The sequence below is a fragment of the Ahaetulla prasina genome, chromosome 8 (assembly GCF_028640845.1).
Source record: "Ahaetulla prasina isolate Xishuangbanna chromosome 8, ASM2864084v1, whole genome shotgun sequence".
NCBI lineage: Eukaryota > Metazoa > Chordata > Lepidosauria > Squamata > Colubridae > Ahaetulla > Ahaetulla prasina.
The window spans coordinates 94,138,561-94,157,495 of NC_080546.1; the positions used below are offsets into that span (position 1 = coordinate 94,138,561).

The following is an 18,935-nucleotide window of genomic DNA, read 5'->3' on the forward strand; positions in this document are numbered from 1 at the left end:
TGAGAGGAACACTATTACAAATTGTGAAAGGGAGATAGAGCTAGAAAGTGTATATTTCTATTAGAAAATAATTTACTAAGTTTACTTTTCTCATATATTGAGATATATGGAAATAATTAGTTGTAAGAACATTTGCTCTTCCTGAGAAAAGTAAACTTAGTAAATTTCAGAGGGCATCAAGATATGGCTGAAAGACCCATCTCCTACTTGTTAGATAGGTCATTTTAAAAACAACCAAATTAGCATCTTTTCTTTTTTTGAGTTAAAACAATTGAGGAAAAGGTCAGTTTCAGGGACATCCTTAGATCATTCCTCTCACCTGGATATAAACGTCAACTAATTCATTCTCCCGCAGTGCATAATAGATCCTTCCTGCCTGGAGCCAGGCCTGAGCTTCCTTATTTTTGGCTTGAAGATCAATGAATATCCCGAGGCTCCTCTTGAGGTAGTCCAGAGCAGACCGGCATGCCCTGAAGGAGAAGGAGAAGCACCATTTGGCTGACCTTGTATTATTCTCAAAACCTTTGAGGACCAACAACAGATTATTTTGATCCACTCTGGATCCTTTAATTCAACCTTCTGCCATGTGCAGGAAACCCATGAAATCAAAATCATGATTGAGAAGCTTCCCAATCAGTTCAGAACTGAAGACATTTCTTAGATGAGAAGAGAAACATTGCTAAAGAAAACAGCCCAGTTGCCATTTGAAAAAAGCACCTTTGAGAGTGATGGGGGGGGGAAGGGGGGGGAGAATTGTACATTTAGAACTGCAAGATCCTGTGGATGTAGCTTTACAATAAAGCAGAATTAGCTTACTTATCCAGTTGTGTTTCCTGTCTGATCTACCTGAAAGGCATATATCAATCTTGTAAGTCTGAAAGTACAAATCTCCCACTATCACCATTACAGCCTGCTAACTTATGGAGTTAGCACCCAGAGCCAGTTGCTCTACCTACTGTGGGATATTCTCCCTCTTATCATCAGATACACCATTGATATCTATTTGTCATCTGCAGAAACCATTCTGATTAGAATCTTTTTGGAGACTGTGAATAAACTAACAACACTTGGACAGAAATATTACCAGATCTATAGTCACATCATCAACACCAGCCCTAGAGATCCTCAATGCAGAACTGCAATCGACCAATCTCTCCCAGCTGGTGGAATTTTTTTCTAGCATGGTTCCTGCACCATACAGGGATACAAATGGAGCACCCAGAGCTCTCAGTATGAGAGAATTTAGAAAAGTTCCACCAGCTGAAATTCTGCTCGTCATGAAGCTCCTAAAGTCAGAAAGAAGGAGGCAGGCCGAGATCCTCCAGGGCCTTCCCTGCAGTATCAGAATCCGGCTCTTCTCACCGCCACTCTCAGAAGCCTGTTTCTGTGGGTCACTTAACTTGAATGACTGAAATGCCTGACCACCACCACCCCCCCTTAGAGAGAATGCAAGCATCCTGCAGCAACTATGGGGAAGGGCTGAACAATGCTGCTTGTCCAGCAGAGCTCAGGCCAGGCCAGGGTAAACTGGCTGACTGTTGTGACCCAGGCCCAAGTAGGTAGTAGGAAACTCAGTCAATGTAAAAACAAACAAACTTTATTAGCACATCTGAGAATTAATTCATTTTCAGTGTAGTCCAAACTAAATTAAAGCAAATTCTTCCCAACACAATTCCTCAGCCTTAATACCAACCTTGGTCCAATTAGGCAAACTGCCAAAGGCCTTTCTTGGCAAAAGTTCAGAAGATGCTGATACGAAACAAATGCAACAAGACAAAGCTATCAATGTTGTTTTCTGGCAAAGAGCCCAAACGCCGTTGCTGGTCTTTTAAGCCTTATGGGAGGGGCCAATCATCTCTTGGCCCTACTCCTGAGTTGTCCTCTTTGCTTGAGCTGCTCTTGCCTTCTGGCAGCTCTTCTCATGTGTGCATTAGGAACAGGCTCTTCCTGTTCCTCTGCCTCACTACTGTCAGCCTCTGGAGGCTCTGGAGTCCGCACATCACTCCCCAATGGCCCTAGCCCCACCTCAGCCTCCAACACAGAGCCCTCATCCGGGCCTTCCCCAGCCTCCAGGACTGGCCCTTGTTCTTCCTCAGCCTCATCACTGTCCGACTCCGTTACCAGCTCCACAGACTGCTGGCCGACCACAACACTGACGATGATAGAAACTTTGATCCCAGACATAAGAAGGAGGCCTGTTCTTGGGATAAAGTAACCTTTTGTCGAGGGGAAGAGAGCCTCTTCTGCCTGCAGAAGGGCATTTTTTGTATCCAGCTCACTAACAAAGTGGCTGAGTGACAAAACCTCTTCATTGGAATCTCGTGCGTTGCAGTTCCTACCTTTCTGTTCCCAGAGACAGATAGAGCTGGCTGATGGTCTCTAGCACCTGCCCTTCCATCACCTTGTCGGACATCTTCCTAACCAGGGTGAGCTGATATTCGTTGTAGAGGACACACTGCGCTGGATCTGGGACAACCGTGCTGTGGAAATGACACAGGTGCTGGACAGCCTGGAGTTGCCCTAGAAAGGAGGAGAGGTTGGCCCATTAATGCCACAAGGTCTCTCAATAGCAAGGTGCCCTCGGCCCCACACAGCTTTTCCCCAGCCTGAAGAGCAGCCCTTTACGTGTGGCCGTCATTTTCCGTGCAGTGAACTGCCTGAATCACATCAATAAGCAACAAAGGCTCTTTTTTAGGGTATCACCAAAGAGCATTTGGGCTTCTAGGGATTTCCTGTCTGTTCTAGGCAGCTTGTGAAAGGTCACCATTTCTTAAAAGCAAATTTTAATTTTGAACACAAGAAGGAAGAAGGCATATAAAACTCAATCTTACTCTACACAGAGCCCTACTCAAACCATAATCTGAAGAATTTGGGTATTGAATAGGAATGAGGAAGGGGGGGAGGAGGAAGAGGCAGAAGCTTCCACCGTCTCTTCCTGCGTCTTCTGTCCCTTGATGGTTCCAGGTCATAGCAGAGGTAGAAGCAAAGGCAGCAGACCTGCTTTGAAATGCGTGTCTGTGGAGAAAAGAAACCTGAGCAATGCCCTCAAGCCACAAGATATTCAGCTTAGCTCCTCTGGGCACTTCGCCTTGATAGCTGGGAAAAAGCCGCACGGCATCATTTATCCTAACTGTGAACCTGGGAAATAAATGTACCTTCCACGTCCTCGCGTTCCATCGCCACCAGAAAGGCCCACTCATAGCAATTCCTCCCCTTCTCCTTCTGAGCCCCACGGACATAGTGTTGCCCCAGCCGGAGGAGGATGGCCACGAAGTTCCCCCCACATTCTCCACTTGAGAGTTCAGAGAAGAGCTGGATGGCTTTGATCAGGAAATGCTCCCCCAGACTTTGGGCAGACGAGTGCAGGCACAAGATGCCCAAGTTGGCCAAAGCCACCGCCTCGTTAGCCACGCTGCCCGTCTCTCTGGAAATGCTCAGAGCTTTGAAGTAGCTCTCCGCGGCTCGCCTGGGCTGATTCCTCCGTCTCAGACTAATGGCCGCCATGTTATGGATGACACCCAACTGCTGGCGATTGCTCCAGGGGGATTCTGCGACTGTGTTTAAAATGCACAGAGCCGCGTCATTCTGCTGATGGAGGATGTAGAGCCAGCTGAGGAAAATGAAGTGCTTAATGGTGTCTTCCACCACTCCGGCACTTGTGTTCAGCTCTAGAACCTCCTCCATGTAGCCGATGGCCTCTTCATACTGCTTGTAACGGCTGTGCAGCTGAGAAAGTTCGTAGTAAATGACGCTGCACAGTTTCTGGCTGCCCCTGCTCCCTTCCAGCGCGTGAAGCAGTTTTCTGAGGTAAAAGGCCACGAGGGAGGGGTGTGTTTGGCCACCAGGTGTGGGACTGTGGACTTTAGAGGCATTCCTTAACACCAAATCCATGGTCCTGAACAGCTCCAGCAGAGAACAGGAGCTGCGGGAAGACACCACCTTGGCGCAGCTGAGCGCAAGGCGTGGCAGGCACTTCTGGCTATAGAGTTGGCCAAGCTTCAAGTAGCAGTCCACGGACCCCTTGCCGCTGGGCAACCCCTGCTCCATATTCAGCAGCTGCTGCAGCCTTTCCAGGAAGGGGGCCGGTTCCTGCCCCTGCTTGAAACGCAGGCAATGCTTTGCCAGCAGGAAGCAGGCCCTGGCCTCGGCGTTTCTGCTCTGGCTGAGTACGGCTCTTTTCAGGGCGTATTTCAAGATCTCCAGCGCCATCTCTGCACCGTCCGTGTCGCTGGCCAGGCCCATCAGCAAAGAGGCAGCTTTGTCAAGGAAAGAAGCGCTCTTCTCCACATTCTTCTGTTTCAGGTAAATGCCTGTTAGATGGGTGTAAAGAGTGGCTACCAAGCGGAGGTCATGAAAATCCCCCCGTAGAGTCGACAGGGCTTCTTCCAAATACACCCGAGCCTGAGACAGCTTGAACTTTCGGACACTCATTCTTCCCAGAAGGTAGCACAGCCGCATCGTGGCCCAGGGCAGGTCGGCTTGTCTGGCCATTGCCCGAGCTCGAGCCAAGTAATCCATCAGCTCTTCCTCCGTGGCATCATCATGGATGGACATCTTGAGAAAGGACAATGGAGAGTCATACAGGCGCCCAAAGCCATCTTCATAGCCTTCCTGATTCAAAAACGACAATAACGAATCAGGAATTTCTGGCTCCAAAGTACCATCCTGGCGCAGGGAGAAACATGGCTTCTGCAAAGGTGGGGTCTCCTGCCTGTGGCAGGTGGGCAGCTGCTGCTTCTTATCTTCAGTCGGTTGAAAGTCCTTCATCTTCATGAGTGACCGCACCGCTCTGCATGGAGTTGGACTCTCCTTTTCATTAAAGAAGGAAGGGGGCATTTCTGAAAGACACAGAAAGACGAAGACTGCAAGTCCCAGGGTTGGTTCCATGTTGCTTCTCTCCTTGACAAGTTTCCACCTGTTATTTCTTGTCCTGCCTTCACCCCCTCCTCTCTCTGACAGCCCCTCAAATATTGAAACACGGCTATCGTGTCACCCCAGCCCTTCTTTTCATTGGACTAGATATAAAAGATACCTTCATTAGATACCTGCATTAAACATCTTCACTAGATATAGATATAAAAGGTACCAAGTAAAGCTTCCATCACGCATCATGTCAGGCCACTGTTTCCTCCTCCACCTTGTTTTACATTTTAAAAAAACTAAAATGTTCCCTCCGTCTTGAATATTTACACCTTTTACCTTCCTCGCGAGGTTTCTGAAGGCCCACGTCATTCTGTGCATCTGTAAGATGAGACAAATGAGAGCATCATTCAGGCTATGTTTGGCTTATTGACTGCCTACTTTGGGAGGCCTAATACTGTAGAGAGACTCGAACTCCCATCCTGGGAACTCTGCAACAACCTGGTGACTTCACCCGAGGATGCCAAATTTGGGCCTGGACACACACAGATTTATTGGGTTGGTGATGACAAATTTCCAAGTATGGAGATCAGAACCTTACGACACCAAGTTATCATGTAGGCTTATACTTTCGTTTTTTTCCTCCCTCCCCTCCCCCACATCATCCTAAACTGAGGCTCAGCTTCCTTTCAGATAAATGGTAACGCACAGCTCTACATACTGGAAGTAATTGCAGTGTCAGTAAATATAGGCCTTCCAATTTTTCTTAAGCACAGAAAAGTTGAGAAATGACCTGCTAAATCCTTTGAAATTGAAGAAATTCATATTCCAACTAAATTGATTCTCATTTGAGCTTCACCCTGCTGAAGCATTCAAATGATAGAATCTTTAAATTCATGCTCATTCAGTTCCTTGTCTTTGGAGGCTAATGAAATGTAAATAACATATAACTCGGCAGTTCATACGACCACTTGTGTTTTTCTTTTTATCAAACTGCAAAGACCAAGAGGTGCCCAGCGCCTGTGTCCTGCACAGAGAGGGAGCTGCAAAAGCTTTGGAACCGCTCACCGATTTGATAAACGCTGCAAATGCTCTCCTGGGAAGTGGGTGCCAAGAGCTTGATCAGGTTATCCAAGAGGGATTGTTCTTTCATGAAAGAATCACCATCTTCCTGGAAGAGATCCAGGTATGGAAGTCTGAGAAAGGGGGAAATAGGGCAATTTTAGGACTTTTATGGCTTTCCAGGGCAAGTCCTCCTTACCAAAAACGGAGGAAGAGAAGGAGCAAGGAGGCAGCCTGAAAAGTAGGGGGGAAAGGGAGACGAGAAGATAAAACTCTCATTATTTTAACAAAATTCTGCTGATCAATCGTAAGGGTCCCATCCATCCCCCGTCTTCCGTGATGCAGGGAAGGGGACCCAGATGGTGGCCAGGAGATCTGCTTCCTGATCACCAACACAAGTCAGGAAGGACCTTTTCTGCCTCACTTGACCTGATACTTGGCAAGCGTTCACTGACTCGAATGGTACTTACTCTGTGGCGATGGCCAGGAAGCCCTCGGGCTCCACACAGCCGCTCTGCACAAAGCCAACCTGGCCCGAAGAGAGATGCCTTCCCACAAACCAAGGCATGCATTTCATGAAATAGCCAATGATTTCAATTTTATCTCCTTTTTGGAAACTGATCTCATCCGGCACAGCGCTCTCGTGGCTGACCACTGCAATAGATAATCCTGTGGCTGGACGATATGGAAGACATCAAACAACATAATCAGACACCATAACATGTCACTGAAGTTAATTTTAAAGTTACAAGTTTCACAGAGAGTACCTTTAGAAATAAGAGGTCATTAATCCCACCCAGCTTAAAAGTGGAGCGTATTTCTTAGCCTATAATATCCTTGGTGATAACCAGAAAAAAAGAGCAAATAGAAATAATTTATTACAGGAAAAACAGCTAGAGCTGCCACCTGGCTCGGCCGAAGTGGTTGTAAAAAAATTCTTTTAAAAGGCTCCTCTGACGATCCCAGCTGAGTTGCCTGATCATCAGAGGCTTTTTTTTCTTTTAAAAGCAATTTTTCGGCCGAAGAAAAAATGCTTTTAAAATTTTTTAAAAAAACCTCTGATGATCACGCGGCTCAGCTGGGCATGGGGGGGGCAGGGATTTTTGCTACTGGTTCTCCAAACCATCCACCGCCATCGCTACCGGATTGGGTGATCTGGTCCAAACCAGGAGCATTTCACCCCGGATCAGCTGTTTTGTGCTTCCATCCATAACACCACTAATCACCAGCATAGCCATTAAACTGGATGGATAGAGACTGGTCTCCAAACTTCCCTTTATGATGGTGGGAGTATACACACAAGAAGCCCAAGAGGAAACTGTGAAGGCATCTAAGTCCTTCCCAGCCTTGGTTTAGGCCTGAGGTCACCCACCGAACCCACCTCACTCATGCTCCAGGAAGCACTTTGGTGGGACCAGGAGATGGAGGAGGGGACAGTTCTGATGCTACTTGATCCCTCATCAGCTCTGGATACTATTGATCACGGGATCTTTTGGGATCACCACAAAGGAGGAGAGAGGACACAACTGTGCAGTAGATCTGAAGGGAGTGATTCTTTTTAGGCAGAAGAGAGTGGGCCCTGAGGGTCTGCGGGTCTTAAGGCTCCCCCTGAGCCTGTTTAATATCCACCTGGATCCAGGGAAGGGAGTCTCATCCAATGACCCTCAGGATGGGGACGAGGATACTCATTTTATTTCTCAGCCAATCCTGAGAGTGTCTCTCCAACACCTTCTTTAATAGGGGCTGATTCATCCATTTCTGGAAACCTCTCTCTCCAACAAGGAGCTTTGAACTTCTTTCATTTATGATCCTGAAGATCTGCAACCAGGGTCAAGTGAGCTTTTTTGAGCTCTCCTGCTGGCTGATGTCTTCCCAGAAACCATCTCTCTCTCTCTCTCTCTCTCTCTCTCTCATTCATCCGTCTGAGCCACTTTTTTAAACAGAATTTCCTGGCAAACAACTCCGGTAGGAGAGGGGATCAGAGGGTTTGAAGGAGGAGGAGGAGGCCAAGGGAATCCCATCACCGTCCCAGGAGGTTGAGTAAACGGGTGGCATTTACATGTTCTGTTGAAGGGACCTCTTCAAGTCACAGATGCAGAAATTAAAAATCCGATTTTAATTATCGCTCCTTACCCGCTTGATCTGTGACCGGAAGTGCAGGTATGCAGGCCAACCCATCAGATGCTGCGTTTGCTTTCAGAAACCATCTGCAAATTGAAGAAAGTAATATTCAACCAGCCATCAATGGCTTCACTGCAATGCGCTGAAGATGAGCTCAACTCCTGGAGCTCTCTCTTGTTCAGACAGAGGGAAGCCCTGCGAGGGAACTCAGGTACCTACTGATGGAAAGGCACGGGGAGCTCCGAGACATCGGTGGTGTGGCCGTTCCGGACTTCCTCTAGAGCTGCCGATTCCACCTGGCAAATGGCTCTTGGATTGGCTGCATCAACGTTCTCAGGACAAAACCCCAAATAGGCACCTGAAGGTGGGGGGGGAAGCAGCACATGAAACACGGGGCACATTCTTCAGTTGTGGATGCGGATGTCGTGCATCAGAGAGTAACATTGTGGTCGGAGGGAGAATGGAGGCAGGAGAGAGACCCCATGATTGAAGTAGCTCTTTTTCCCCAGGCAGAGCAGAAACATATCCTACCCCACGGGACGGGCTGTGAGAATAACCTTGGGAGACAGGAGGAAAAGCTACAGCCAGGACAACCGTTAGACACGGGATATCACAGCTCCTCAAGGCAGTCCAGAGAGGAAACCAAAACCATGAGGACTAGCAGGGGTGAAATGCTCCCAATTCTGACCGGATCTCGTAATCTGGTAGCGATCATGGCCAGTGGTTCGGCAATCCAGTAGTGATCACCGAACCACCGGCGACACCAGCCGCCTGGGGTTTCATTACTTCCTGGTTTTAACCAGGAAGTAATGTGTTTTTATCTTCTGCGCGTGCACAAAAGGTTTTGCGCATTGCAGAAGATCTGCGCGTGCATGTGATGCGTGCATGCACACTTGCTTTGCTCGCACACACGCGCAGCGTGTGCATTTCCGAGCCGGTAAGGAAGATTAGATTTCACCCCTGGGTATTAGCACTCCCTTTAATGTAAGTTACAGTAACAGGGTCTTGCCCGACTGAAAGCACTTCCCCCCTCCCCTGCTTTTACTTGCTAAAGAACTAGGGAGGGTCCCTTCTGAGACCTCACTTCCTGCTACTCCTCCACCCAGTAGAGCCAGCCGCTGGTTAGGCAGTTTGTCGGGCTTGTGTTAGAGGGATCCAGAAGGTGAATCCTCCCCAAGGAAAGGCTTGGGAGCTGACTGGGAACCAATTCTGAGCCAGGATTCCTGCTTACTCAGCCACCTTGGAGGGCTGCCGTGTCTTGGACTACCGCAAGGACATGGTTCATCGACCTCTTGTCGCTCCTTGTTTATGTGGGAGCCCAACAGCCAGCAGCTTTTTTAGTGGCAGGAATGAAGCTTTTTCCTTTTCCTGTTTGCAGCTCCACTCTGGAGATGGAGAAGGAAAGTGCCGACAGAAGGGGGAAAAAACAGCTCCCCGTTAAATGTTTTAGGGGCAAAGATTTTGAATACTCGGGAGGGATTTTTCCTCAGTTTTTTTTAGCCAGAAAGACTGGCCTCAATTGCAAGATGGAAGTTGAAAAAGACTGGAGAGAATCTTGTATAACTAAATCCTTATTCTTCGCAGTGGAATATGTGTGTGTGGGGGGGGAGAGGATGAAGGCAGATCAACAGCCCCCCTCCCCCACCATCCGGTGGATTCCCTGTACTTTTCACTGATTAGCAGCCCGTCTATATTTTGTGCTAATTACAATTTCTGGAGACATTTTTTGAGTCTCCAAGTTAGCATCACAAAGAGCATACTCTCATAGTTAAGACAGGGTGTAACTAAGCTGCAGGTAATTGTTGCCAAATCTAACCACGTGTGAATGCAATTCAGGGGTGAAATCTACTTACCTTCCCTACTGGTTTGGAAGTACGCACTCTACGTGTGCGTGCGTGCTCCACACGCACATCACGTGCACATTCTGGACCCTCTGCGCATGCGCAAGGCCTTCTATGCATGTGCAGAGGGTAAAAAAAACAGGAAGTAATGACGACCGGGTGGGTGGGCAGAACACTACCAGTTCTCCGAACCACCCGACACTACCACTACCGGGCCAAACCAGTAGCATTTCACCCAGGGGTGAAATGCTCCCGGTTTGGACCAGATCACCCGATCAGGTAGTGGTAGCTGCGGGTGGTTCAGAGAACCGGTAGCAAAAGTCTCTCCCCCCCCCCCCGAACCATGGCCAGCTGAGCCACGCGATCATCAGAGCTTTTTTTTTTACTTTTAAAAGCATTTTTTCTTCAGCCAAAAAAACGCTTTTAAAAGTAAAAAAAAAAGCCTCTGATGATTAGGCAACTCAGCTGGGATCATCAGAACCCTTTAAAAGCATTTTTTTTACAATCTCTTCGGCCGAAGAGGTTGTAGAAAAAATGCTTTTAAAGGGTTCTGATAATCAGGCAACTCAGCTGGGATTGTCAGAGAAGCCTTTTAAGAACATTTTTTTCAACAACCTTTTCGGCCAAAGAGGTGGTAGAAAAAATGCTTTTAAAAGTAAAAAAAAAAAAAGTTGGCCATGCCCACCCAGTCACATTACCCTCCCACCAAGCCACGCCCACAGAACCAGTAGTAAAAAATTTTACATTTCACCTCCGATTTCACCCCTGCTGCTACTCCTCAAATATGCCTCTCCACCCAAACACCAGTTCCGAGTCTTGGCACAGAGGAGGAGACAGACAGACAGAGAGAGAGAGAGAAACAGGCAGGCAGGCAGGCAGAAGTGTGATCCCAGCCAGAGCAGAGGCGCCTCTGTCTCCAAATCCAATTCCCTTCCAACCAACGGAACCTCTTATTTTGTCTTTATTTGACGTCACTTTTTCCTCAGAACATTACTGAACTGGAGCAGGGCCCAAAGCTTCTGCTCGCATCTCCTTCAGTTCAGCAGGTGCTAAATACTGTTTTGCAAGTGCAGGTAGAACCCCAGGTACCTTCTTGGATTAAGAGTCCTCTGTAGACCCGATGGAGACAATTTTCATCTAAGAGGACCTCAATTCCAGCAGTTTCTTCTGGTGAAGAGAGCCACAAAGAGTCATCCAGCAACAGAGTCTCCAGGCAGGGATTTAAAAAACCTGTCAAAAGCATTTTTCGTATTATCCAACATGGCCTATTCTTTAAGAACTAGCAGCATTAATTTGAAGCATATCTTTCCTCGAAGTACCACAGCTTTTGACAAGGTACCCAAAACTCTCTGACCTTCGGAGTATTTCTACCCGTAATCCATCCCAGGTTCAAGAAGAAAAGAAGAGAGGCAGAGCAGTGGGGCAAAAAGGATCCTTCGATCTCCAATACAGATTGGAGAGCGAAACTTCCTTGTTTTGACAATTGTTGCAATTTCTGATTTTGATCATTTCAACCTGAATACAGTGAGTTCCTGAGGGTCTCAGTCCCTAAACTGAGGCCCTTCCCTACCTCTGAACAGAAGCTCCCTTTCCTGGTCCTTCAAGCAGCTAAAACTCCCCCCAGGATGGACCTGGCAGATGGTAGCTATGGCCGTGTTGCGTTCCACCACCACCCCCGTTATTTGCCTTTGTGGTGGAACAAAACAGGTTTTATATTCCTGAAACTGTCCTTGGGTGGGGAAGGAATAAGCGGGGAAGATCAGTTTCACAACCCTAGGAATTCTATCAGTCATTTTTTCTTGGCTCAGAAGTTGAAGACTCGAAAGGAAGAAGAGCAGCAGCAGCCAGTGCAGTAGAGCCGAACAGACTTATCTTAAACCACAGTTAGATCTTGGACTCAGGGAGGTGGGTCCAGTCTGAATAATTCTGGATTCCAAAACTCTTCTCACGAAAAGCCTTAGAGTGCAATTAAGTGAAGCTCAATCGTACACAACGCTTAAAACGGGATCTTTAAATTTGTATTTCTTAAGCAATGTCTTAATTTTCAGAGCACCAACAGCCACCAAAATGCCAAATCTTCTGATACGTTGCTTTACCAAGAGAATAGTAAGTTATAAACTTCCAGATTTCCTCCAAGGTCCAAAATGTGATGGCGATGAGATGTCCTTCACTGTGGATGGACAGCAATCTGGCCGACAACTCCTGAGAAAGACAAAAGGGAACCAGGCATTTCTTCTGGGAACAAAACTAGAAAACTTTTGCGTTTAAATACAAGAAAGCCTTAGTGGCAGCCTGATTCTGCACTACACCTTTGTTCCCTCTTGAAAAACGGCACAAATATGACTGACCAAAAACGGAAATAGATTTTTGCTACTAATTTCTGCCTTTCCCTGGCCCAGTTACACCTGCTCTTCAAAGTATTTAATAATAATAACAGAGTTGGATGGACCATGGAGGTCTTCTAGTCCAACCCCCTGCCCAGGCAGGAAACCCTACACTACTTCAGACAAATGGCTATCCAACATTTTCTTAAAAATTTCCAGTGTTGGAGCATTCACAACTTCTGAAGGCAAGTCGTTCCACTTATTAATTGTTCTGACTGTCAGGAAATTTCTCCTTAGTTCTAGGTTGCTTCTCTCCTTGATTAGTTTCCATTTATTCCTTCTTCTCCTGCCTTCAGGTGCTTTGGAGAATAGCTTGACTCCCTCTTCTTTGTGGCAACCCCTGAGATATTGGAAGACTGCCATCATGTCTCCCCTAGTCCTTCTTTTCATTAAACTAGACATGCCCAGTTCCTGCAACCGTTCTTCATATGTTTTAGCCTCCAGTCCCCTAATAATCTTCGTTGCTCTTCTCTGCACTCTTTCTAGAATCTCAGCATCTTTTTTACATTGTGGCGACCAAAGCTGAATGCAATATTCCAAATGTGGCCTTACCAAGGCATTATATAGTGGTATTAACACTTCACATGATTAAGTTTGGTAATCATTATTCCATTATGTTACACCTTAAAAATATTATGTTTATATTCTGAATGGGTTAAGGCACATATACAGAAACGGAGACTGACCTCCATATAAAGCGCTCTACAGAATCTTGTGAGACAAAACTACCTCTAAATATCTTTAGGAGAGAAGAGAGAAGACGGGGTCGGGATATCAAGAAGAAAGGTTTTTTTTCCACAGTTCAGGAGGTCCACGGCCACTGATCTCGCAGCCAAAGGTTCTAGGATCCCAAATTTGGGAAGAGCCTTTGGCTCCAGGGGGGTTTCCTTCCCATGTGGCTCTTTCCAAGCACACACAGGGGGACCAGCGAGGGCCCCCAACTGCCTCCCTGCCTGCAGCTGCCACACATTCAGGAGAACTTCGGACTCGTGGCAGAAGAGGCCCCAGAGGCACCTCCTATCACAAGGAGGAAATTCGTGGCAGAGATGTCCCTTCTCCTCTCCACCCCACCCTGGGAATTGGATGGAGTCCGTAAGACAAAGGCTGACTTTCATCCCACCTTTACAAACTTACACTAAAAACCGCCACGGCCGGTTGGCTGTCGTTCTCCAGGAGACGGAGTCTTCCCTGCAGATACTTCTGCAGCTGAGAATCGGGAAGGCCCGTCCTTCGTCTGATCAGGGTTATCTTCAGGAAGAGAGCTGAAAATACCAGGTTTATGGTTAATGGAAGCGTCCCCAGGAACAGCCGTTCAGTTTTCCTTTTACCGTCTCCCAGTTGAGGGCGGAGGTGCTTCCTGGTCTGCTGGGGCCAAGACTCCATCTCCACTTCTCTTCTTTGGGGCAGCTGCGGGGCTCAGGTGTGAGCAAGGAAATTTCACTTTGCATTGCAAAAAGTCAGAAAGCGTGCAAATGAAATAACCACTACTTTTCCTGAAAGAAGTAATACAGTGAAAACCTGTCCAGCGAAGGAGAGCAGGAGGTCCCTTGCTGTAGAGGGCCACTAGCAGGGCAATGACCAGATAAGCCCCAGCCAAGAAACCCACTTGAGGAAGCAACTCGGACGAGCCCCTCCCCAGTTCCCAAGAGGAGGGAGGGAGAGAGGGAGGGAGGGGAAGCTCTTTCAGACCTGATTCTCTCTGCCTCTGGAGCTGCTCCAATCAACCTACTCCTGACCTCCATGGCATTGCTTTCCTCATCTGATGGTCCTTCCGTGGATGAGGCTGGGTCCAAAGTGCTGCCCAGCAGAGCCCCAGGTTGCCAGCAAGAGGAATAAAGACCTTCCCCCAAGCTCTGACTACCCCCCCCACCCCCCACCCCCCGAGGGCTGCTTGACCCCCTTCCCCTAGCACTAAAACTGCACCTTAGAGCTTCACTTTTCCATCCTTGGAGGAACTTAATCTCCGCAGCAGAATTTATTCCCTTCTGAATATTTAATTAAATATTCTCCTTTTGTCATAAATTGTATTTGTAGCTTCGAGTGCTTCCAGGGTAGAAAGACAAGGGATCAACCCAAAAATAAAAGACAAACCTTAGTAAACATTTAAATACCATTCCCGTTACATAGGATAAAAGTATTTATCCATGTTTATTGTTACCTGAGTTTAGGTATTACTTTAGCTGATACCCATCTTTCTTTGCTGTGAGCCATGGAGCCCAGAGTCATATGAATCATGCCCTGCAGCAGATTTTAATTCAGCAGATTGTGAGTTGCTGAATCACAAAAGCATTGGCATCTCAAACTAGTTATTCAGTACTAGTTAACAGTTATTCCGTGTCAGAAAATGAGATCACAAACTTTCACTCTGGCCAGCCAGAGATCATATTGAGAGGAGAGGGGTGGAGGGAGCAACCCCAAAGTTTAGTATGATCTTTGCAGTCCAGAGAAGAAACCAGGGGTGAAATCCAGCAGGTTCTGACAAGTTCTGGAGAACCGGTAGCGGAAATTTTGAGTAGTTCGGAGAACTGGCAAGTACCACCTCTGGCTGGGCCCAGGGTGGGGTGGGAATGGAGATTTTGCAATAGCCTTCCCCTGCCACACCCATCAAGCCACACCCACAGAACCGGTAGGGAAAAATTCTGAATTTCACCCCTGGAAGAAACCCATTCAAACGTCAAAGGGAAGCTGGAAGGATGTCGCGCACCCATTACCTTTTTGTGGCTGCTGCACTGTAGCTGCCTCCTTCCCCGCTGGAGATGGCAGGACATTTGTGTGGGGCGGTGGACACATCTGTCTGGGGTCCCACTGTCCCAGGAGCTCAGGTTCTTCTTTTTCCCAGCTCGGGGTCTGCCCCGCTCCAGGGCCGAGGGGAAAGCTGAGGGGAGGCCTTTCCTGGGGGACAACGTCAGACGTGGTGGCTTCGGGGCTCCTCCCGGCTTCTGCTGCTGCTCCTGAGGGCTCCATGTTTTCCAGATGGGCAGCAGAAACATCCGGTCGCACGAGGCCTACATGGCAACAAACCGTCTTTGGTTAAAATGTCCCCTTTGCTAGGACCCCCATGCTGGCTGGACTTTGGCATTTCTTCTCAGCCCCGTTTCACCCCCAGCTGCCTAGTAAGACTATCAGGCTACCAGATTACAACGAGTTCGCGCATGGGATGTTTCTGGAGCCCCCGAGATTCATCAGTTGAACGGGAAAAGGAGTTCACTTTCTTCATTCCCGTTTAGCAGTTCTGCACAATCCCCATGGACAGATCTCCATTTCTGATAGATCTGATGAAGGAACAAATCTGGACACCGGCTCTACCGAAAGAGAGACCCTGGATCTTGAGAAATGTTTGTACCAAGGCTGCCTCTTGATTTCTTTTCTAAAAAGATGGGAGATCTGCCTGGGATCAGAAGACTTTCCCAGAACAGCAGAACCTCTGCAGCTGCGATGATGAAGTTGGAAGGAAAAGGACCAGCATGGAGCAAGATTCCTCCCTGCCCGTTGGTTGCCATGGGAGGAATGCTTGCTTGGGGTGGTTGCCAGATGGAGAGGGAAGTTTTGTGCTTCCCAGATGCCCGCATCTAACCCAGCTGGTGCTCCTCGGCCCTCTTCCTTCTGGGCCTTGCAAAGGACTTCTTAAGGGCCAGCTGGGAGGAAAGGGCAGGGAAGGTTGTACAGCACAAGGCCCCGCCCCTCCTTACGAAAAGGCCCCACCCACCTTTTCTCAGCCACTCAAACTGAAGATGCCTTTGGGGAAGGGCAGGTGCCCCTTTCCCCAAATGGCCCTGGGCCGCCCCGGTGGTCCAAGGGCGGGCAGGTGCGTCTACAGCCTTTCTGGCATTCCTGCAAAAGACTCTTCCTCCCTCCTTGCTCAGGATCGCCCCTAAAGTCTTGCTCATAGTGCAGGGAGTGAAATAAAACCTGAAACATACGAAAAGCCAACTTAGCAGGCGCCTACCTCCTTCTTGTCTTCCTCTCTCCAGTTTTCACTCTGCCTCTCCAAAAGTGCTGATCTTTCCCTTCCTGTTTGGGCTCCCAGCTCATCCCCCGCCGGATTCACACACACACTTTCTTTTCCTGCTGGCTGTGGGCTAATCAGCCCTTTTTGCAAACACAGCACGTTGACCTTTAACAGGCTCTGTTAATCTTCACAGTCTCTTCCTTAAGGCAGGCCTTGCTCAAAGTAGGTCTCACCACCCAAACTGCGGGGCCCGTGTGAATTCAGAATCTCTTTTCCCCACTTTTCAACAGCTCATGGGTGTTGAGGTCCCATGAGGTGGACATCAACACCAAGAGATCAATACCAGCCATGCAGAAACACAATTTTTCAAAGGCTTCTCCTATTTGGGGGGATTCTTCACCGCCTGAGGCTCATCGACCCTCATGCCTCTGCATTTCCAGTTCAGAGTCTCACACACCTGGTTGTCTAATCTTCTTAAGGGCTTTTCAAACATGTTCTCTTACTATCATGTCTACAGTTTGTTTTATAAACAGTAACTAAATCCATTTTAATTTGAAAAGCAGCCTTCAGCACTTCTGGAACAGAAAAGCGCCATAGCAGCATTTTAAATAGACTTTTTTGTCAGACCATTTGATGGTGCACAATGTTCTCCTTCCAGATGCCCAGATTTGATTTTGCTGCACACAAAAACACAATCCCTCCCTTTCCAAATTCTTTTTTGGTAGGTCTGATGTTTTGAATCTCTCTGAAAGGAAGCTGTGGATACAGGGCGGGTGGGATGGGGGCCTGTAGCACTTCCCTTCATTGTTTCCTTTAGGACCGACCTGTTTCCTGCTTTATTACACTGCCCGCTTGGCTGGATCCTCTGCAGTTTGTACACCATCTTCTTCTTCTTTTTTAAAGTTTTTTATTTTATTTCACATAAACATATTATGAATGTCCAGTCTCTTATCTATTGCTAATCATATATAAACTCTTTACATTTTCATTTTAATTCATCATCCTAAGAAAAAAAATTATATATATATTCGAGGCTGCTCTTCTACCAATTCTTCTCCCTTCTTCTCTCTTTCCCTTCCCTCCATTCTTCCTTTTCTACTTTCTTCTTTCCTCCTCTCCTTCCTCTTCTCTCCTTCCCCTTCCCATCCTGCACTCCTCACTCCTTCCCCCCTTTTTAACCTTCTCTCCTACTCTTTTTTCTCCTTCCTTTCCTTTCCTCCCCTCCTTTTCCCTTTCTTCTGTTCCTCTCTCCCCTTCTCCCTTCTCATCTTCCCTCTACTCTTCTTTCCATTCTCTCTCCCTTGTTGTTTTCATTTTTAATTCAATATTTTCCTTATTGGTATTTGAGCAGCCCCAATTTTCTATTCATATATACTTTCTTTTCAATTTCTTTACCATTTAGCTAACTTCATATGTATCATCGTTGTTGTACATTTATGTAATAGCATTTTTTCCTTTCTCCCCCCCCACTTTCCATCTACTCAGGTGTCATCTGAGTTTCTATTCCTTTTCTGTCTCTTCTCTCATTTACTCTTACTATATTTAGTTTATTAGACTATCACCTTTTATCCATATTTCTTTTCTAACCATATATAAAATCTTCCCCATGTCTTGAAATACACAGACTCTTCTTTATCTTTTAGTCTTAATGTTGAGGATCTGGGGGTGGGCTGGGGGTGGAGCAGAGAGCTGGACATGTCCAGCCAAAGGGATCGTGGCTCCCCTCCTGTTCAAATGCAGCGCCTGGCTCTATCTATATTTAAGAAGAGCAGCACTTGAAGAGCACTTAAGTCCCACCTCTGCACAAATTCTGGCAGTGGAGTGGTTGGGAACAGTGTCCATTATGGCTCTGAATTCCCATTCAAATGTGGAGATGGTGATTTTTTTGCTGAAAAGGAGCCCCTCGGCTCTTGCTAGCAAGCCAGTGAGATATCGGCCAGAAAACAGGTCTGTGAGGCGGATCCCAGCTGCTCCCAAAGTCTCCTCAGTGACCCTCACCAAGGGGAGGGGGAGAGCCAGTTGTACAACAAGGCCATGGCTCTGTTAATGGACATGGGGGATGGGGAAATAGGTGGGAAGGGTAACCCTCAGTCGTTGGGCTCAGCTCATCCTCCAGGGGACAGACAGAGGCAAATTGTAACATGGTTTTGAGTGGGTCAGAGAACAACAGATCAAAATTTATCAGAAACAAATGCAAAATCCTTTACTTGGCAGGCAGATTTGCAATCCACCAAGTTGATCATAGCAGCCATGACTGCCATGCACTTTCGGGAGGCCTGAGGGGCCTGGCTGGGGCCTGACCATCTTAGAGGAACCTATCTATGTGGAGGCTAAGAGCCAATGTCAATTGGACAGTATATAGTCAACTCAACATGGTCAACTGGGGTTATGAGTCCAGGCCAATTTAATTAGCAGATCCAGTTTTGCTTTTGGTACAAGGCTACGAGTATAAGTAGTCATCGGTATTAGCTTACATTTAACTGTATATCCTTATGTAGGCATTCAAAGCAGTATTTTTAATCTCTCTCCTTCAGTAGCAAGAAGCTCTCAGTAATTTTATAAACTGTCTTTCTGACACTTCACAAATCTTTCCAGCCTAACAGAAGATAGCAAGCAAAACGTATTTTTTTCGCCTAGTAAAAGTTTGGGGAATCTCTGCCATCCACAAACAAATGAACAACACCCAAGGATCAGAAACTCACAACAGCAACAGCTGAA

The 18,935-nt window shown here is 47.3% G+C and overlaps 1 protein-coding gene across 8 annotated transcripts in view; it reads right to left on the minus strand.

Annotated features, from left to right (window-relative positions):
* Positions 1-18,935, minus strand: part of SH3TC1 (SH3 domain and tetratricopeptide repeats 1) — a 32,699-nt gene that overhangs the window by 6,181 nt on the left and 7,583 nt on the right. For 5 of the 8 annotated variants that reach the window (XR_009156360.1, XR_009156359.1, XM_058193574.1 and 2 more), the window contains exons 2-13: positions 14,980-15,273; positions 13,403-13,530; positions 11,981-12,086; positions 10,974-11,114; positions 8,263-8,401; positions 8,056-8,129; positions 6,393-6,597; positions 5,929-6,056; positions 5,200-5,241; positions 3,156-4,838; positions 2,340-2,520; positions 320-470 (exon numbers count right to left, since the gene is read on the minus strand). Coding sequence is in view for 6 of the 8 variants with exons in the window: in XM_058193574.1 (XP_058049557.1) it covers positions 320-470; positions 2,340-2,520; positions 3,156-4,838; positions 5,200-5,241; positions 5,929-6,056; positions 6,393-6,597; positions 8,056-8,129; positions 8,263-8,401; positions 10,974-11,114; positions 11,981-12,086; positions 13,403-13,530; positions 14,980-15,273 (3,272 nt within the window). In the remaining 2 variants the exon portion in view is untranslated. The other 3 variants (XM_058193576.1, XM_058193577.1, XM_058193578.1) reach the window with 3 other exon arrangements.